This window comes from Anabas testudineus, chromosome 10 (assembly GCF_900324465.2).
Source record: "Anabas testudineus chromosome 10, fAnaTes1.2, whole genome shotgun sequence".
In the NCBI taxonomy this organism is placed as follows: Eukaryota; Metazoa; Chordata; class Actinopteri; order Anabantiformes; family Anabantidae; genus Anabas; species Anabas testudineus.
Window position 1 is genome coordinate 12016890 of NC_046619.1, and position 19191 is coordinate 12036080.

A 19191-nucleotide genomic window follows, 5' to 3' on the forward strand; every position below is an offset into this window, starting at 1 on the left:
CCGACAACTGAGTTACGTCACCTCTGACCCTTTGACTTCATGCTCACTTGCAGTATCTCTTTTTCGCATTCCTCCCTAATTGCTCAATGCATTTACAGTACAAAGATTTGCCTTATGTTAGCACTTTTCACTCAGTGCAGTGCAGTTTTTTTTCTCTCAAGCTTCTCTTCCATGTTCTTTTCCCTCTAATAAATATTCTCATAAATATCCTGCCTCCTCTCTCTCTCTTTTCCCTGACCTTTCACCATAAAGGTTCCAAAAATACCCATGCTGACCCTGCTCTCTGCCCCTACCTCATCCACATCTCACCCTCTTTCACGTCTTCCTCCATCCTTCCCTCTCTCTCTCCTTCATGTGAGTCCTGTCAGTGTCTCATGGTGTTCTTGCCAAACTTGTCACCAAGTTGCTGGATGAGCAGAGCCAGCTCTCCAGCGGCCTGGGACTTCTCTTCTAGGAGCTCATAACGGAGGCTGGAAATGTCTTGCTTGATCTCCTTCAGTTCACCTACAACACAGAATGTGAGCACCAGCAAATTAAGATAATGTGCAGGTAGGCAAGGTCACAAAAAAAAGGTGCCATACTGCAAGTGGCACAGATAATAAAAATAGGTTTTAATGATGAAGAAAATTTTCACCTTCATTGACTTCATCGCTCTCTCTGTCCACTTGAGCCTTCAGCACATACCGCTTAATCAGGCGCTTCATGATCTTCTACGGGGACGAGAGCGAAGAAGATTAAATAGAGAGAAGGTGACAAGGAGACGAGATAATGCTCGGTGTGTTTATCCAGTAAACAAACAAAACTCTAATTACATTTTTTTCAAACCGCACTCTTATACACACACACATTCATGCAGACAGAGGCAGAAGCAACACTCCCGCGTCTCCGAGACGTTGTGTGAAATGTTGAGTATTGATCTGAAGCCAACAGGGATGTCATGCAGCTGCTTCCAAGGTTGGACTGGGGTCGATATCTGTCACACCACACACACAAATGTCTAATCAAGTGGCATCTTAATGCTTCGTGTGCATGCTGTTGTGCTTGTGTGTGCTGGAAACCACAAACTGGGAAGGTTGAGAGAAATGAGCAGCGAACCACGCAAGGAAGTGAGATTTCAGCAAAGCTGCGTCTTTCCTCCCCTCAGCTTGATACTTTACTGAGCTCATTTACCGAGCGCCTGCTTTCGATCTCAGTCAAACAGCTCATTAAAGGCGTTTTCAGCCTGTTGCTCTCGTTCTCTTTTTGCCACTTCCCCTCTCCCGTTTTCACCAGACATCACTTTTTCACGCGGATTCTTTCAATCGATTTTTGTTTCATCCAAACGCTTGTAAAAATTCTTTCCTCCCTGTTGTCTGTAGCTTATCTCCTCCCTCAGTCTACCTTAACCTGTCTTTCAAATCAGTCTTGCATTTTCTCTCTCCATCTCTTTTCCTGTCAACCTTTATCCCCTTACAACCAACATCACTTTCTGCTTCTATTCCTCTCTGCTCTTCTTTATATCCCCCAGCTTTCTCTTTTCTGCATGCCTACATTCCATCATTCTTCTCTGCGAGTCTGTTTCGTCTCATCTGAACTCCACCTTCGTCTCACCCTTCACTCTCTCCGTCTTACCTGATATCTGGTTGGGTGTTTTCTAGGTTTTCTGGGGATGAATTCTTCTCCTGGTCGCGGATAAGACCTGAACCGCTCATCCTGTTGGAACAGTGAGGCACAGACAGCAGTCCAGTGTTAACGTCACATTCCAGGGTTGACTGATCTTCCGTAATAGAAACATGTGAAGAAGAGTATTAGAGGAGGAGGACAACACACCACCAAAACAAAACATCAAGGAAAAGCAGGGCTCAGCATTTATATCGAGTCCTCACAGCTGTCTTTACAGAGAAGGCAAAGAGAAACAACAGCATCACTTGACCAGAATAAAGCTGTATTAACTGACTTCTAACTTCTGTAGAAGTCATTTGACAAGTTTAACTTATTTTGGAGACATTTCTGAACTAAAAAGGTTTAAAGTCTAAACCCCTGTGTTCAGCTAGTAGTCCTGCCAAAGCCAAATATTTATTTGCTCAAAAATATGAATATACAATATATGATTAAAAATAAAATATTGAATGAAAATTAGAAGAGACTCATACAGCGGCTTTAAATCCTAACAGAAAAAAACATTCTTGCAGTTCATCCTACGTGTATTTTATATCTTCAGTAACAGAAGTTACCATTCACGGCTTCAAGGCTTGTACTTCATTTGTGTTTTATAGTCAAAATCCTGAATGGTGTATTTTATGTTATGCTCTTGCTGAAAGAACAAAATGTACAACAGCTTTTTAGTACACTGTGGAACAGAGAACATGTGCTGCAACCACAAATGGTAATGCCATACAGAGGCAAATTAAGGTTTTTATCTATTGTCTGCATTATTGAGCCACACAACCAGAAGGCAGCCAGTGTTTCAGCTTTATTGTGTGAAAGCCACATCTCCAAAGCAAACTTGACAAAGCTTTATTCTCTTTGTTGTGATCCCTGTGATCTAGTCCATATCAATAACCTGCTCGGTCATTGCTCACTCTTGTTTCCTTTCAACTAATATGCAATGCATTTGGTTTTTTGCAAGAAATTAACTGTTACACACACACACACACATAAACACACACACACACACACACACACACACACACACACACACACACACACACACACACACGCATATATACACACACACACGCATATATGCACACACGCATGTTTCAAACGGTGGAAACGATGGCCCCCAAAGACTGAGAGGAAAATATTACTGCTTCAGAAAGAGCACAGTGTCTTCTCTAAATCTCACTTGACATTTTCGATGCTGCACTGTGGTAGAGCGTGAACTTATTTATCGATCACTTGCTGCACATGCTTTGCTCTGCAGTTAAACTGTCAGAGCTGCAGAGAACTTTGGAGGCTCACAGAGGCAGCAGGCTGTAACCCATCTTGTCCCCATCTGAAACCTGCCCAGGCATTTGAGCAGACGCAGGCAGAGCCAATGGCCTGACTAATAGCTAAGCCGAGGCGCTGAGGTGAGCCATTTGAGCCGAGGAATCAGACAGAGGAAATGCACGCCGACAAGGCTAGTGCTAAGATTGATTCCGTGTTAAATGACCTATGGTATTTTCTTCTCGCAAGACTTTCTTTTCATTACAGTGATTTTATTTAGATGGACAATCCTTGAGTGGGAGAATGTGTGAAAATGAATGAAGATGAGGCTAAGGCAGGCTTGCTATGGGAATATCGTACATTTCTTAGGTCTTAATGACAGGGCGCATTCTACACATGACATATGCGGAGGATGCAGTAATTAACACTTGCTACAACCAGTATGACGTACTTAATTAAAGTCCACTGCCGGTTGTTTTTGATGCAGTGAGCTTGTTCTTTGACCTTTTTCCATTTTCCTCAATTGGTTAACTAAAACCACATGGGAAACAAAACATAACAGCTGCAAAAAAAGAGAAGAAATAATAATATATGAGTGAACTAGTGGCTGTACACAAGTCATTAGTGTGTCAGTCATTGGAGAATAAAAAAAATGCATTGCACAAAAGCAAAGACAATAAATGTGAGATGAGCTGAAACTATTGAGCTAAAACTAACTTTAATTGCATATTGAGAAACACTGTCTATTATTTTAGTGACTATCAAAACCTGGTTCAGAGGATCATTAATTAAACTTGTAATGTGCAACTTAAGCACGAGACTCAAAATCAATCCACTGCGCCCAGCTCTCCTTCTCCCCGTCCTGTTGCGCTCTTCTACCATCTGCTACACATCTCCATCACAAACCTACTGGTCAAACAGAAGTCAATAAAATTCTCTGATTGGTTAGAAGGACGAGCGTTACTCAAACATCCACAAGTTTGAAGGTGAAAACGTTCGCGCTCACCTTGGCCTGTGAGTTGAGCTTGCCCAGCTCCAGCTCGTTGTCATGACGACGGCCGTTGGCCTTACAGAGACGTATCAGACAGGACTTGATGCGGAGGGCCAGGTAGTAGAAGGACTTTGGACTGGGAACCATGTTGAAGGGGGCAGGCAGCGTGCGGCCTTCGTCAAAGTAGGACAGCCACAACTTGGCTCGGGCAAACTTCCACTCCACGTCTGCATCCTCCTACAGAGACGCACCAAAAGACAGAGAGGTTATATTTAAAAATCAATAGGGCTGATAAAAAGTTAAGACTTGTGTCTTGTGTGAAGGCTTAAATGTTGGCAGACAATTTAAGTCAAGTTGTCTCTGAAAGATAGAAATCCCAACTACATCTTATCATTCAGGCAAATAATTGGGGTTCAATAACTATTTACAGAATTACAGTTGAATTATGATAACATAAGGCTCTAGAAGAAATAAATAACATACAGTATCAGATTTATGTGTTGAGTTTGTTTTTCTTTGGCTCTAAAACAAACAACTGAACACCTATTATTCAGCAGTGATCTTCCTATTTTTGGTTTTGTTTTTTTAACCAACACAAGTTATTCTGATTCTCACCAAACAGCTCAACATATTTGCACAATAGTCAGTTTCAGTTTTCTTAGCAATGCCTGATCAATATAGTGAAAACAGTTCACGTATTGTTTTGATTTCAGTTTGTTTTGTGACTGTTTTCCAGTGCAGCTCCTGTTTTCACTTTGTATTCTGTGTTTTTATTTGCTGTCACTCTATTGACCTTTCACAGCTTGTCGCATTTTGAACAACTCCCCAACTCTCCTGCAGGCACAGAGGTGATCAAACAATGCTACTTGCTGACTTCTTGAAAATATTATACCCATTCAGTATAGACTGACCATATTTAGCTACATACCTCTATCTCCTGGTAGGAGCTGTTGATCATGGCTATGAGCATGTTGAGAAGGACCACCACCATGGTGACATTGTAGACGCCGTACAGCACGTAGCCAATGTTTTCTATGAACTTATGGTCGTACTTCAGCACCACTGAGATCACTTCAGACAGCCCGAAGATCGACCAGAACAGAGTCTTGAAACTCTCCTCCACTCTGCAAAGGAGAGCAACAATGTGGCAGTAAGGAACATGACAGGGAAGACTTGCATAAAAGCCCACTGTGTTAGCAGCTAATTGCTGTTGTGTCTCACACACACACACACACACACACACACACACACACACACACACACACACACACACACACACACAAACACAAAATGCATTTTAATGTTGTGGGGTTTATGAGGTGGCACTGATGAAATACCTGATGAGTCATGTCCAATTTGAACACATTATCCCATCCAGCTCTCTCTCACACACACGCACACACGCACACATGCACACACACACACACACACACGCGCACAACATATACACCTCCAATTACACACAGTGCACTGCACTCGAACATGCAGACAAACATGTTCGACTGCAAAACCGAAAAAGCAGGAAATGACTCAACTTCAGCATTTGCGAGATCATTTGGTTTCTAAATCTTGTGTTCATTAATTCTGTCACCTTGTCCTGTGTCGCCCTTGACAAAATATAAATACTGAAACGTCACCACAGTTAATGGGAAAAAACAAAGAAAGAACAACTTGCATGTGGCCTTTTTGGGGCTGTCAACACTGTATCTGAAAAGATACATGAAAAAAAAAAAAAAAAACATGGTTCATTAAACTCGTTCAAAACACACTGGACATTTTCAGAATTCACAGTGATCAACTGACTTTGCTCAGTTTAATTTGAATGTCATTGTGAATTACATTCGAGACTGTTCATTGTGGAGACGCCAGACAGCACTTGTGTTTGAAGAGCGCGCAGTTCTCGAGGTCTACTTGCCTTTTCTCTCTGACATTTAAATATGATAAATCAAGCACCGCTAATGTTGTTCCATTTAAAAATGTCAGAGTCGAATCTCCGTTCAGCCAGGGGGATCGTTCTCTGACACTGACCCAATGTGTGTTTGCGTGCCGGGGGGGGTACGGGATAAGGAGACGAGGCAAAGCAGCACAAAGCTGAAAGACCTGCGAACATTGACATTCAGATACATGTCCATTATTAAATATTCCATGAGTGCCAGGCATGGGATTGAGATGACAGAGACGGGCTCGGTGGGGAGGAAGGAGCTGCCTGGTTACATTGCTGGAGGGGCTGGAGGTGGAATGAGGCGCTGAGGAGAGAAGATCTGTAGGCTTCTGGTCTAGAGCTTAGGCAGTCTTCCAAATTACCTTCTTTCAAAGAGACACAGTTTCATTGGTAAGCAGTGAGCTAGGTGAAAGCACAGAAAGAAAAAAAAAAAAAAAAACACACTCTCACATGCATAAAAAGACAGAGACTGACACAAACACACAGGCGCAGAGTGTTTCCTCCCCTCTCTGTGAAACACATGAAAACATCTCCAGTCTCCTCTGGGTACTTTAACCTTTCAGCAAGAAAGCCAAACACACTCTTTAACCTTCAACACCGGATCTGTGCGAGCGTCTGTGTGTGTGTTCTCCCTCTCTAAATCAGCTGCAAAACGCCTCAGAATATGCTCAGTGTTTCTGTCCTAAACGTTTCCTTGAAAACACCTCATGCACTCCCACCAGCCAGAAACAGACTGAAACTCTAATTACTCTGATAACAAAATCCCCCCCCCCCCGTTAACGTCTCTTGTTGTCGCTCATTGTGAGCGCTTCTCTTGAACAGCTCCCTTTATCAGACTGGCCTTTAGGTGTTTGTTGGCAGCGTCACTATTCCCTGTGCATCTCTGAACTTTAGCTGAACAGCATGATTAATGGTCAGTACATATGTTTATAGCTTTTAACCTCTGAATAGATAATTGTTCCTGTGAACTTCAAACATGCTCCTGTGGAAAAGCCATTTTCATTTATTTGTGCATGTTGACACTGACAACATGCACACTTACTAACATGACAGATGTCCTTTTGATATTCTCTGTAGGCTCAGGCTAACCTGTGTGTTGATGATTTGGCTGTGTGAGGTTATCTGTCCCTAGCTCAAAAAGCATTTTCAGGCTAAATTAGAACAGTTTTGGTTCTTTTACTTACTCAAAAGTAATATTTCTTCTATTCTATTTTTATTTTACATACAGTATAAATTTATACAGATTGACCTCGCTGTGATACTTGCTAACTACTTTGAGTAAATCACGTTTTTCATATTTTCGCATGCAGATATCATTGACACGGACACGTTTGAGTGACACTGGGCACTGGCGGCTTATGTAAAAAGAAACTCATTGTCGTTTTCTGGTGGTTTTCTTCTTTGCGTTGCTGTGATAAAGGGGCCTAAACGTCACACAAACCATTGCTGTCTCAGCGACTGGAGGTTGTTTTCAACAACATCGTCTTACTCACTATTCATGTCACACACACACACATCCACCAGCTTATCATGCAATCAGCAGAGCTGAGGAAGGTGATTTTGGTGGACTTGCCTTGAATTCCTGTTATTTTGAGCCTACTCGCTTTAGATAATGCCTCATCACTTATCTGGGGCAGCACTTACAAGATAAAAATGCTTTCCTGTGGCTTTCAAATATGAAAAAGAAAAAAAAAAAAAACAACGGACAATTATCTGGTTTTGATTATGTTATATCCCAATTATCTTTTTAATCAAATTATTCTGTCTGCCAGCTCTCTCCTCTCTCTCCCACCCGAGTGACACACTCACTCGATTTAGACTTTTATGTTCCCAAAATGTGAGTGTAGATACTGATGAAGGGCTTTGTTCCAAGCAACATTAATGTGCTATTAAACATAACCAACACACACACACACACACACACACACACACTTTTAAATCAAAATGACACACTCACCACTCATAGCAGATTATTTATATACACTGTTCATCTGCTTGACTTGGCAGATATAAACATTTCCATAAACGTGTGTGAAATGTATGTGTTGGCAGTGTTACCGTTAATTAATCATTCAGTGTGCTAATATATATGGCTACATATATCACACCTCCTCACTTCTATACACTAAAATAGATCGTAGGCCTCGTATCAATGTCTTTTTATTTCCAACATATCCATTACAGTCTCTATAAGATATATATTTACATTTGTGTGTAGTTCGGCTGAATAGATACATACATTTTAAGACATAAAGACAGTCGGTACTGCACTACATCATTTATTTCCGCACCTTGTTTTCGACTTATTTAATTTACTAAAGTCTGTGTGACATGTCTCTGAGCAACAAAGTGCAATTATGGAAAATCTAAAATGTTTCCTTGGAGATCGACAACACTGATAAATTTGAATTTGTCTTGGCTAATGTTAGGTCATGGGTGTATTATGCAATGCCCTGTTAGTGAGATGGATGAGACACTCGGTGCTCTGGATAATGAAAGCTCTTTAAAAAACCTAAGAATGAGATTATTTGATTTCAACCTTGTGTGTGTGTGCATGTGTGTGTGTGCGCGTATGTGTGCGTGTACAACGGAGGGAATCAGCAGGGACAGCGGGCATCTGGAGACAGAGATGGACAGTGTGTTATTATCTGTTATTAAGAGTGGCAGCTCTCAAAAGGCTGAACGCAGCATGACGGCCTCACGCACGCACATACACAAACCCTTACTCCTGCAGGACAGTAAAAAAACTGACTCTGTCACACGCACACACACACACACACACACTCAGACCACATACAGCATGCTGTGTGTCTGTGTGTGTGGGAGATTGGTGAGTCATCTCGGCTCAGTGGCAGCAGTCCAAACCCAGTCACCAACAGGCCCAAACCAACCTCTTCTTCCTCAGAGACATGTTCGCAGTCTCTTGCTTTACGCTCCACGTTTGTCTCTGTCGTTGTCTTAGCTCCCTTCTCTCAGCATCATCTCCACATTTGTTTTCTCTATCTCTCGCCCATTTTCTCATTATATGCCCATTGCCATTAGTTTTTTTCTTTTTCCACATCACCCTCCCTCCTTCTCTCACGCTCTTTCCATCTTTCATTCCAGCAGCTTTCGGCCATTTCTGTCACTCACTCTATCTATTAGTTTGATTTATGTTCCTCTTTTTTTCATTATTTTTCCCTCTTATGTATTTCTCCTTTCTGTTTAATCTGCAGCAATGTTCTCGCACTGGCTGAATGTAAATATAAACTTTAAAAGACTGCACGCAGTCTTGTGCTCTCTTTCTTCTTCTGCCTTTTTCTGATCAACTCTGCTGTTTCTTATTTTCCTCTCTCATCCTCGTCTCTTGTGCAGACAGACAAGTAGCAAGACAGGCACATATAGATTAAACATCTTTAAGTATTAAATTGAGTTTAACTTTCTTTCGCACCAAAGGAGCTGTCACCATGGCGACAGCAGGGGTGGGGCCTTGCCTACCTCAGCTTTTAATGAATGAATGCTGCTCCCGAGAGATGTCTGCCTGCCTGTGTGTGAGCATTTTATAAAAAGACACACACACAAAAAAAAAAAAGGGAAAGGAAAAGGGGGAACAGGGAAGTGTACAAAAACTGATGTGCGATTCTCATGAGTGAGCCTGTTTATTACTGTGTGTATATTCGTGTGACAAATAGTGTGATACAAAATGAGATGACACAAAGGGAGGATGTTTTGGTGTGTGTCTTCAGGCAAACTGTGAGAGAAATCTTATTAATTGGGGAATACACCACCACAAAACAAGCAATTAAAAGAACTTTGATAGTGAATCACGCACATCAAATTCTTTTGAAAAAATTGTCTGCTTCGTCGGTGTCTGTCTGTTTATCTCTGGCTTTGTTTGTTTGTGTTGCATTTATTTTATATAATACATAAACCAACGTGTTGGGAGTGACTAGGACTACTCTTACGGGCAATACCAGCTAGACAAATTGCCGATTCCTTCAGTGTGATGTGGCGAAGAGAGGGAGAGAGGGAGAAGAGCAAATGAGAGAGAGATGAGAGGGACGAACACAGCTTTAAAACGCATGTGGTTGAGGAAACCAACAAAACAAGGATTAGAAAGATGCAGTCATTTTCAGACTTTCAGTAAACAAGGTGGACTAATGTACGTATTAGGTTTAACAGATTTTTCCAGAGTGGTAGGAAAGGAAAAGGCCCTACAGCCAGCTAATCACTGGGGACAGACTGGTTCCCAGGATCCAGTTATAAGGAGATCGGACTGGTGTGAAGCTAAATTTGGGGTAATATTATAACATTTTCTGGATTAAGTTATTAAGATATTCTCAAAATGCAGATAATGTTGTTACATTCTCTGATGATGAGCTGAGACTGACCTAATCAAATTTAATAATTTGAGAAGAATTTTCTGCTCATACAAGCACTTACAGATGAGCATCATTAGTTTAGTAACAGAAATAAATTCATTAAGGTGCGTAATTTATAAATACATTATAAAGAAAGCAGAGGGTCATGAACAGGACCCTGGGGTACTCCATTTCATTTCATATCTGTTTTAGAGCCAGACCAGATAGATGGCAATTTATTCTAGAGTGGGTAAAAGAAGCATAGAATTGGAATCTGTATTCATAGTAAGCAGTGCAGTTTCAGGTTAGGGACGGGCCCTGAAAGCAGATTGGAAAAGGTTAAAAGGATTACTGTCTGAACACGACGGAAGGTTAGAGGCTGGTCGATAATTAGTAAAAAACACTGGACACAGGTTTGGTTTTGCTTCACTATATTCAGTATTGTTTGTCCAAGACTAGGTCAAAGAAGCCTAATTCAACTAGGTGGAGGTAGGTGGAACACGTGGAGATGAACTAAATTTGTGTCTGATCTATTTTACTAACTAAAAAAACATTATGACCCAGTAGAGTAAGTTTACCTACAGTGTCAAAATGTTTCGATTAATGATAAAATATCTCTAACAGCAGATAGAGGACATTGTTATTGTTCAGTAGGAAGCTTTGCACTCCAGTCTCCTGCATGCTGGCTAAGTAAACTAGGTGTAGAGGTCTTTAGTGGTAAAAGGTGCAACTCAATCCAGGAGACTAGATGGAGCTGTGTTTTAGTGAAAGAAGCCAGGACGCGTCTAAGGTTATGTTGACTATTAAATACCACCACAAGAACAGGCTAGTCTTGTTTCACCCTCTGAGAGGGTGGTCTGACGCAATGGACGTCATAGACAATCAGATCATAAGCCAGTAGCACGAAATTCAGTGGAAACAGAAATCTTAGGAAGTCTTTCCTTAGAAGGTCACAGGACTTCAGTATTCAAGTAAATTCTCAATCTCAATAGAATGAGGAAAATATAGTTTCTCAAAAGAGTTAAAATGATATTAGTAATATAATAATAATTTCAGTGTTAAATTAGAAATACAAATGAGATTTTATTTATTTAATTTTAGTTTAGATTTTTTGTTTGGTAGCCTGTGCACATGCACATTGGTATGGGCACCATCACTAGGAGTGGGGATAATAAGTAGTTCTTTGTGAGTCACATTTCTAATGAACTTGTGAGTAATGGCATGGAGGAGGGGGTGGCGGGTGGGGGGAGTGTTATAGGCCAGGCTATCAGTCTGATAATGTGGGGATTGGAACTGTAGGGATTTCCCTGGCTGGATATATTTACTAAGCTTGTGATTTATATATTTACTAAGCTTTTTAATAGTGTGTGGATCTCACCTGCTGCTGCTAAATTTATATCTAAAAGGATCTGAATTTAGCACGGTTAGCAGAAGATGAACAGCTTTACAAGATGTGTAAGACTTCTTGTTTAAACATAAACAAGAAGGAGGATATAGCAGTTGTTTTTCCCACCCTGAACGTCTCAGCCGTCTCCATCACTCTCAGATATCTCAACCACCTCTTATACGACTTTCAGACCTCGTCTCTCTCATAGGATCCCTGACTCGCCATCACACTCCAGCTCCAGCCCGTCACTCTAGACTCTCCTTCACACTGGCTTTGTTTTTTTTTTTTCTTTTCTTCCCGCTGACACCTTCTCTCAGTCTTCACTTCAGCTTCAACTTCATATTCCTGCCCGCGTTCGCATCACTGCATTTCTACGTGCCATATTTTATCTAGTCCTTTCTTCTCACACCATATTCCTGCCCTCGCTCTTTGTCTCGCTCGATTTACATTGTGCTTTATGCCTTTTGTCCTTAGAGTTAATATGATATGCAACCTCTCGTGCCCGCAGTGTCTCAGCAGTCATTGCATAACTTCAAATACTTGAATGTTTCACTGGTATCAAAAGTAGGCCCGTGTTGCCAAATCAGCTTATAACATAAATGGCAGACTTTGATCCATACAAATAGCAGTAAAGTGAACAACTAATAATCATTAACTGCTGAAAAAGGCTGAGAAAATCTGTATACTGTATGTACTATGTTAGTGCTATTTTCTTTTTACCTTTTCAAAGGTACCTTTACTGCTGAAATGTGTGCAGTCTAAATGTGTCCTAAGCTTGTGCCTCTGTGTTTCAGTCTGCCTGACCTTCTCTCCTCCTCTTTCATTGTCTCTCCCTTCTTTTCCCTCGTTTGTCTATGCATCCTGGCTGGTCTCCCACATTTTGCCAGAACAAACAGCTGAGCCAAAAACATCCTCCTCTGCATCTGTATCTCTCCCTGTGGTTTTCTTCTCATCCATCATTCCCTCCATCTCCCTCCTCCCCCTCTTCCCAATGGACTTCACCGTCTTACTCTGCAGTGTTGCTGTTAACTGTCACTGTGCCTGTGCTGCGTTTATTCAATTTTCTGTTTCACTTCAGCACCAATATAACCTAGATTTGTTTTCTAAGATCCTTGACACACACCCTAATCCATCTTTAACTGTGCTCTGAAATACACATGACTTTGACCTCTGACTTTTTTTAAAAAGAATTTTCATTTCATTCACTCCTCCATTTTTTCTGCCATGAACTCTGCTGTCCTCTCCCCCTCTCTCTCTCTCTCTCTATGCAATATTGTCATGCATGGATGACTAGAACACTGAGACAGGTCCTCTGCTCCACCAGTGCTGTCCAAATCAGAATCCCGATAAGCTTTTGCCTGGGTGCGACTTGATCTGTACATTAATCAGTGTTTGCCAACCCTGGCATCTGTTACAGCACTAGCAGAAACACAAAGTGAAATAGAGGATATGTGAGTGCCTGCTTAAGTGCATTTTCCCTGAATACATTACTGAGTGGTCACTCAAAAGAGCTCGTAGGGTGTGTGTGGCTATTACTGCTCAGGCTTTGTTAAGCCATGTATAAGTTTTAACCTATATGAGTGTGTCTATGTGTGTAAGAAAGCATGAAATCCTCAGTCTGCTTCTGCGCTGCAACCGACACCATGTCCCCCATCCTGAGTGGCTGGACCTGGGGTATTATTACTACCTCCACCTGGCTCCCTCTTCATTTTCCTGTATGAGGGCTATCAGACCAGCATTTTCTTCTGGCCTCCATCAAACATGCCCTGTTAGATAGCTGAAACCACACAGCCACACACACACAGGGAGAGCTGAATGCAAACACGTCCACTCTGCTAGGCGGGAGGGAGAAAAAGACTGACAGTGCTCAATTTGCACACAGCGTAGGAAGTCTTACGTATCATATAGAACAAACTGTGGTTATACCATTTTACATAAGAAGTTAGACATAGTAAATACACAGTTCAGTCCAGGCACTGCACAGACAGGTTGACATTCAACGTCAGACTGACCCCTGGTGGCAAGACTGACAACAACAGAATTTAACTTTGTGTCAAGGTAAAGCCATCTCGATGCAGCTCCCACCACCGTGGGCTACTGAAAACCTGTCAGAGCAAAAACAGCATGGCTCATTTATATGCAGAATTTGCTGGACATTTTCTTGCAGAAAAAAAACACCCTACCCTGATAAGAAATGCAGTCAGACGCTGTTAAAGATGAGCGGAAGTGGTTTCTATTTTTACCACAGCTGTGTTAATACAGATTTCTTTTTAAAGTCAGCCTTGATGTTGATCTCTATAGCAGAGAGGAGGAATGATAAGGGGACAATGTACAGAACCAGATCGTACACTTGTGATGGAAATGACTTTGTAATGGTGATGATAAGCTGCTTCCATCTACAGACCCGGAGGTCTTTTCTGTACTTGTCCTTTGCTTTTTCAGAAGTCTTCATTATGTCTGACTGTCGGGTTGTGACCATGTCAGTATGTGACTGTCCATTTCATCTCCATTAGACTCTGTTTCTACCAAGGATCTGCCTTTCTGTAAGTTGACTCCCTCTCTAGTTGCCGCTCTGTCTGTCTTCTCATCACGTTGCCTCGATCTTTGGCTCCACGTGGGTAGCCAAGCAGAACTCACAGCCTCTAAGACCCCTGAGCTACGGCTCACCAGAGGAGCTACTGTATATGCATGGCACAAAGGTGCAGGGACAATCAGTACTGGAGGGGTCCAATCATACACCTTTTACCATCAGTGACTTTATCCAAGGGGAATGTGCAGCAGATCATAAACCTGGAAATCAGTCTCAGGTAATTGTTGTTATTGCAACTGGCATTGGACCACATCTAGCTTTGTAGCTTTATATGTGTTATACATATGATATGCTACAATAACTCAATATCCAGTCGTTATCCAAACCAGTTTTCTTGTTAAGGGTCACAGGAGACTATCTCAATATATTTCATAACTTTCTGACGTGCTGACACAACAACACAAGTGTTTAAATAGACGCATGTTAATGTGCAGGATAAGCTTAGATACACATGCTGAAGAGAAACGTTCTCGTATCGAGTAGACTTACAGCTCCAACTGCAGGCAGATGGACAGACAGGTGTACAGCAAGATAAGAGTAACATGCAGACAGATAGATAGGCAAATGGTCTGGCACAGTAAAGTGCCAGGAAACTGAATCATAATCATTGTACAGCTTGCCAATACAACTAGAAACAGCAACATGCAAATGCTCTGAGATAATTCTAACTTTATCATGTTTAATCCTTCAGCTTTGGTGCACTTAGGTACAAGCCAGTAAGTCTTGTGCTCATGTAAGCAAACTGTGGTGTGTCAAACTACTACATGATTTACTGGGAGCACTCCAAACCAGTAACAGCAAACAAGCCCCCAGCACAAGGTTTATGCTTATGAGGAGACAGATGTTGACATCTGGCAGCGGCTTGCCATGGTTGGAAAGCCTGCCTTGACAAAACTAACTAAGGGCAGAAATCCAAGTCACACATTGAACTCACTTTTCTTCTGTCCTTCCTGATATGATAAATCTAAACGATTAAGGTTATGCAAAGGTGCAAACTCATAGTGATCATGTACCACTAAATGTACAGGTGAGATTTAAACCTCTTTCTAGGTAAAACATACATCAGTTCAACGAATTGTTACCAAAAATCTACAGGAGTGAATGTGTTGATCTGAAAAACAGAAGAACAGAATTTCCCTGTCTAGTTAGTGAACCAAGAAGGACAGTATGTGAAAACATACAGTTTCTGTACAAACCAACTTGTAAAGCCTGTATCACTCGAGTGGATTGAGCAGAGATAGTGTAACGTCATCTGTTTAGATCTGTACAATGTCTTCCTCTGTGAAAATGAATAATGATATGTGACAGACAGCTCAGAGAGAGATTTCATTTTCAGATGAATGATGATAAACAGACTTTCTGAAAGACTCAGCGAGTCTATGGCTCAAGATGGATGAATTTCCTACATATATCAGACAAAGATCCACTGTCCCTCTGGTTCTTGGAGATGTGAAAGGATGGGCAGGCAGAACTATGGACAAGTTAAAAGGAAGGCGGGAGGGAAGAAGCTTGGTCGCTTAGATTGATGTGTTACGGGACTCGTTGGACAGGATGATGGCTTTACAAGTAGGGTGACATATAACACCACAGCCTGAATGTCTACGTGCTGCAAAAAAATTATTAGACTTTGAATAAGTGCCTACAAGTTGCTCATGTGGATAAATGAGAAAACGAGAGCAAGAACATTATACCATTGGTTTTATTGGCTGTAGCGTCTTAGTGCAAACTGCCTCTTTAGTTTACAATGTACACTTTATCTTATAAAAGGAATGAGTCTGATAATTAGGTTTAATGCAGCACTTCAGCAGGTAAAGTGCATTAAGAGTACTGAGTGTTTTCACTCCCATTTGGAATTTCACCTGGATGATTTTCTCTTACTGAACACAGCAATAGTCTCACTTGGACTAACTGTGTAGCTCAGTTCTCTGAAGCTTGAATATGTTCTAAATATATAGCAGCTGAGAAGTGTCCAAACTAAAGTTGTCTTTACTAAAGTCAGGTCAATCACTTTCTTAGTGTGTTACAACATAGTTTAGTCCAGCATAAAAAACTTTTGAGACAGTGTCTGATCTCCAAAAGCCTACTTTGCTCCCTTGTTACTTTAAAATCCATACTGATCTAAATTTAAATGGATAAAGAAACAAATCAATAGGCTGAGATGTTTTGTCTCATCACTAATTGCTTGTTTTTTAATCAAACACTAGGTATTTAAATTATTCCAGTATTGATGCATTTCTCTCAGTGACACTTGCCATTTCTAATACATTGTTTATCTTTATAGTTCAGATAAATCAGAGTGGATGCATCTTCTAATGTAGAGTAAACAGAAATTGATGCTGGGAAAATTGATAGTTTCCTACCCATATTTTTGCTAAAGGTGTGAGCTGCAACAACAGGAAGTCAATAGTTTTTGTTATAGATTTTGGGGAGATAAACATTGCAATCGCCATTCTCCTTATTAAATTTAACTGAACAGCCTGATCGTCAGCTCTCAGCAGGAGGGGAGATTAAAGTTCAATCTCTGCCACTGATAAAGCACCATAGATTTAATGAACCCAGCAAACTCGTCAAGAAAGGCGTGTGATGATTTATATTATCCTGGGGATGTGTTCGCTCTGTGGACTTCTCAGCAATAGCAGTAACACGAAATCCAAATCCGATTCTCTTGGTATGAATTATTTTTCTAATTTTACTTACTTCTGGGTAAATGACCAGCTAAGGGGTCGCACAATGTGTGTCGTGGAGAGGCAAGATGCAGGCATGGAGACATATGTGTGTTCACATGATTAGAGAGCATCACTTTCTGGACATACAGTCACACACTACATAATACATAATACATAATACATAGTAAGCCACTCAGTGCAGCCAGGCAGAACTCACGTGGTGAAGGCAGGATTGTATTTGGCACCCAGGTAGTATGAGTACAGGTTGAACATGCCAATCATGAAGGCCACAAACACCATGATGAAGATGACCATGAACTTGAAGATGTCTTTTACTGTGCGCCCCAGAGAGATCTGCAGTGGGCCGAAGCTCTCATTGGCTGGCAGGATGTAGGCGATGCGGGAAAAACTCAGCACCACAGCGATTGCATACAGGCCTTCGGAGATGATCTGGGGGTCACTTGGGCGCCACTTGTTCCTGGCTGAAGGCGGAAGAGAAAGAGAAGCTAAGTGGTAGAGTGGATTTTTTGTGTGTCCTGGTTGCATATTTGTTTGACCTCAGGGGATTTTTTTATATTATCCATTTGGACAATGAAACGTCTTCACTTCAGATTTATTTTGGTAACATTTATACACAGAACACAAAGTTAGTGTAGCACCAATTCATGTTGAAATGACATCTACAGCACAGTGACCCTCCACATAATTTTAAACCTTCCATGCGTATAAGTGACACAATTTGTCTACAGTTGGTTCAATATTAACATTACACTTTACTTTAACCCCTCTGTAAGAATGAAAAGACGAATGCTAGAGAAGATGGAAAAAGGAAATAAGTGATGGTGGACAGCAAAAACATGGGGTGAAGGGATAATGTGTCCAAAGAAAAGGTCAGAGAGAGAGAAAGTAAATGAGAGGACGGGGGCAGAAAAGAATATTAGTTAATGTGTCATGACAGAATCAGACCACCAGATGACAGCACTGATGAAGCTTCCTTTAGCAGGCTACTGAGAACTGAACAGGTAAGGTGAAGAGCATTTTTGGCTGTGGAAGCAAAATAAAGATGGTCCGTGTGACGTTTTCACGATTTGTTTCAAAAGATGTGCTCCCTAGAGGTGAGCATCCGTAAGTGTAAACATGTTGGGGTAAGTGTTCAGCGGTGATAGTTTTATCTAAATGACAAACGCACTCATCATGTAGTGACCCAGCTCAGGTTTTCAATTATTCAATATTCAATTTAATTCCTTTTATCACTGACTGACGAAGCACAATTTAAGCAGCTCATGAAATATTTTACATTTTATCATGCGGTGTCAAAATTGCCCTATTTGAAATTGAAAAACTGTAGATAAGAGATGAGACAGTTCAACATTTTGCTCTGCAGAAACAAGCAGAAAAGCAGTGCAGTGATCCTGAATAGCGATAGTCAAAATGGCTAAAAAAGAAAAAAAGTGCCACATGCAGACAATCTTAGTCATTTAAAGACATTTGAATTATGTTTTCGGAGCAACTCCTCACCGTAGGTGAAGTAGGCGACTTCATCAGGCAGTGAGGCGTTGCTGAGATCTTCGTCCGGCACATGCATGTCAACGTACTGCTGGGCTTTGGACGCCTTGAGAAAAGCCATCAAGCGTGCCGTGAAGGATGCCACAAAGATGGACAACATCCCAAAATCCAGGACGTTCCACAGATGCATGATGTACTCTCTTGGCCCGTCGCTCCAGATCTCCTTACATTCTGACCAAATCATACCTGTGGAGGACAAGCACACACATTACCATGGTGTATGGATGGTATACATGCATTATGGAGAGATACAAATACGAAGAAGAGGCTCATAAATAAATGTATACATGCACAAAGACCTTGAACAGACACAGATGTTGACAATAAAGATTATACTGTAATTTATACTGAAGCACTCCGACATCCCCACTTATAACTCAGGTGCATACAAACACACTCGGTGGAAAACCTAATTCGTCCTCTCCAACCACTCTGTCATTGTCTATTTGGAGCCAAAACAAGGAGAAAATTGCTTATTGAAAATCCGCCTTGATCAGTATCATCTCTATAACAATTACTAGGCCTTCAAAGCATGCTGCTGGAATTACAATTACCCTGGTCCACGTAAGCCCACTCACTGCACACGAGCACCTGCTGCCAAAAATTACAGCGGATGGGAAAAGATTGGTGCCATTAGATGTAAACAAATAAAAACAAAACCATATGTGGAGCAACATACTCCAACTGCACATATAATAGTATTATGTGTGTGTAGATGGGAGGAAGAACATCAGCAGATGGGAAGCAGCTGAGGTCTGACAGAAACTGCCATGGGCTATTTATGTGTTGAGTTTATCTT

At 41.3% G+C, this 19191-nt stretch overlaps 1 protein-coding gene across 1 annotated transcript in view; it reads right to left on the minus strand.

Annotated features, from left to right (window-relative positions):
* Positions 1-364: 364 nt before the first annotated feature.
* The window catches only part of LOC113160169 (short transient receptor potential channel 7), a 39370-nt gene continuing 20543 nt past the window's right edge, over positions 365-19191 (minus strand). Inside the window, exons 6-12 of the mRNA XM_026357249.1 lie at positions 18345-18578; positions 17044-17308; positions 4830-5025; positions 3917-4138; positions 1612-1692; positions 635-710; positions 365-504 (exon numbers count right to left, since the gene is read on the minus strand). Of these exons, the coding sequence (XP_026213034.1) occupies positions 365-504; positions 635-710; positions 1612-1692; positions 3917-4138; positions 4830-5025; positions 17044-17308; positions 18345-18578 (1214 nt within the window). The remainder of the gene's footprint in view (positions 505-634; positions 711-1611; positions 1693-3916; positions 4139-4829; positions 5026-17043; positions 17309-18344; positions 18579-19191) is intronic.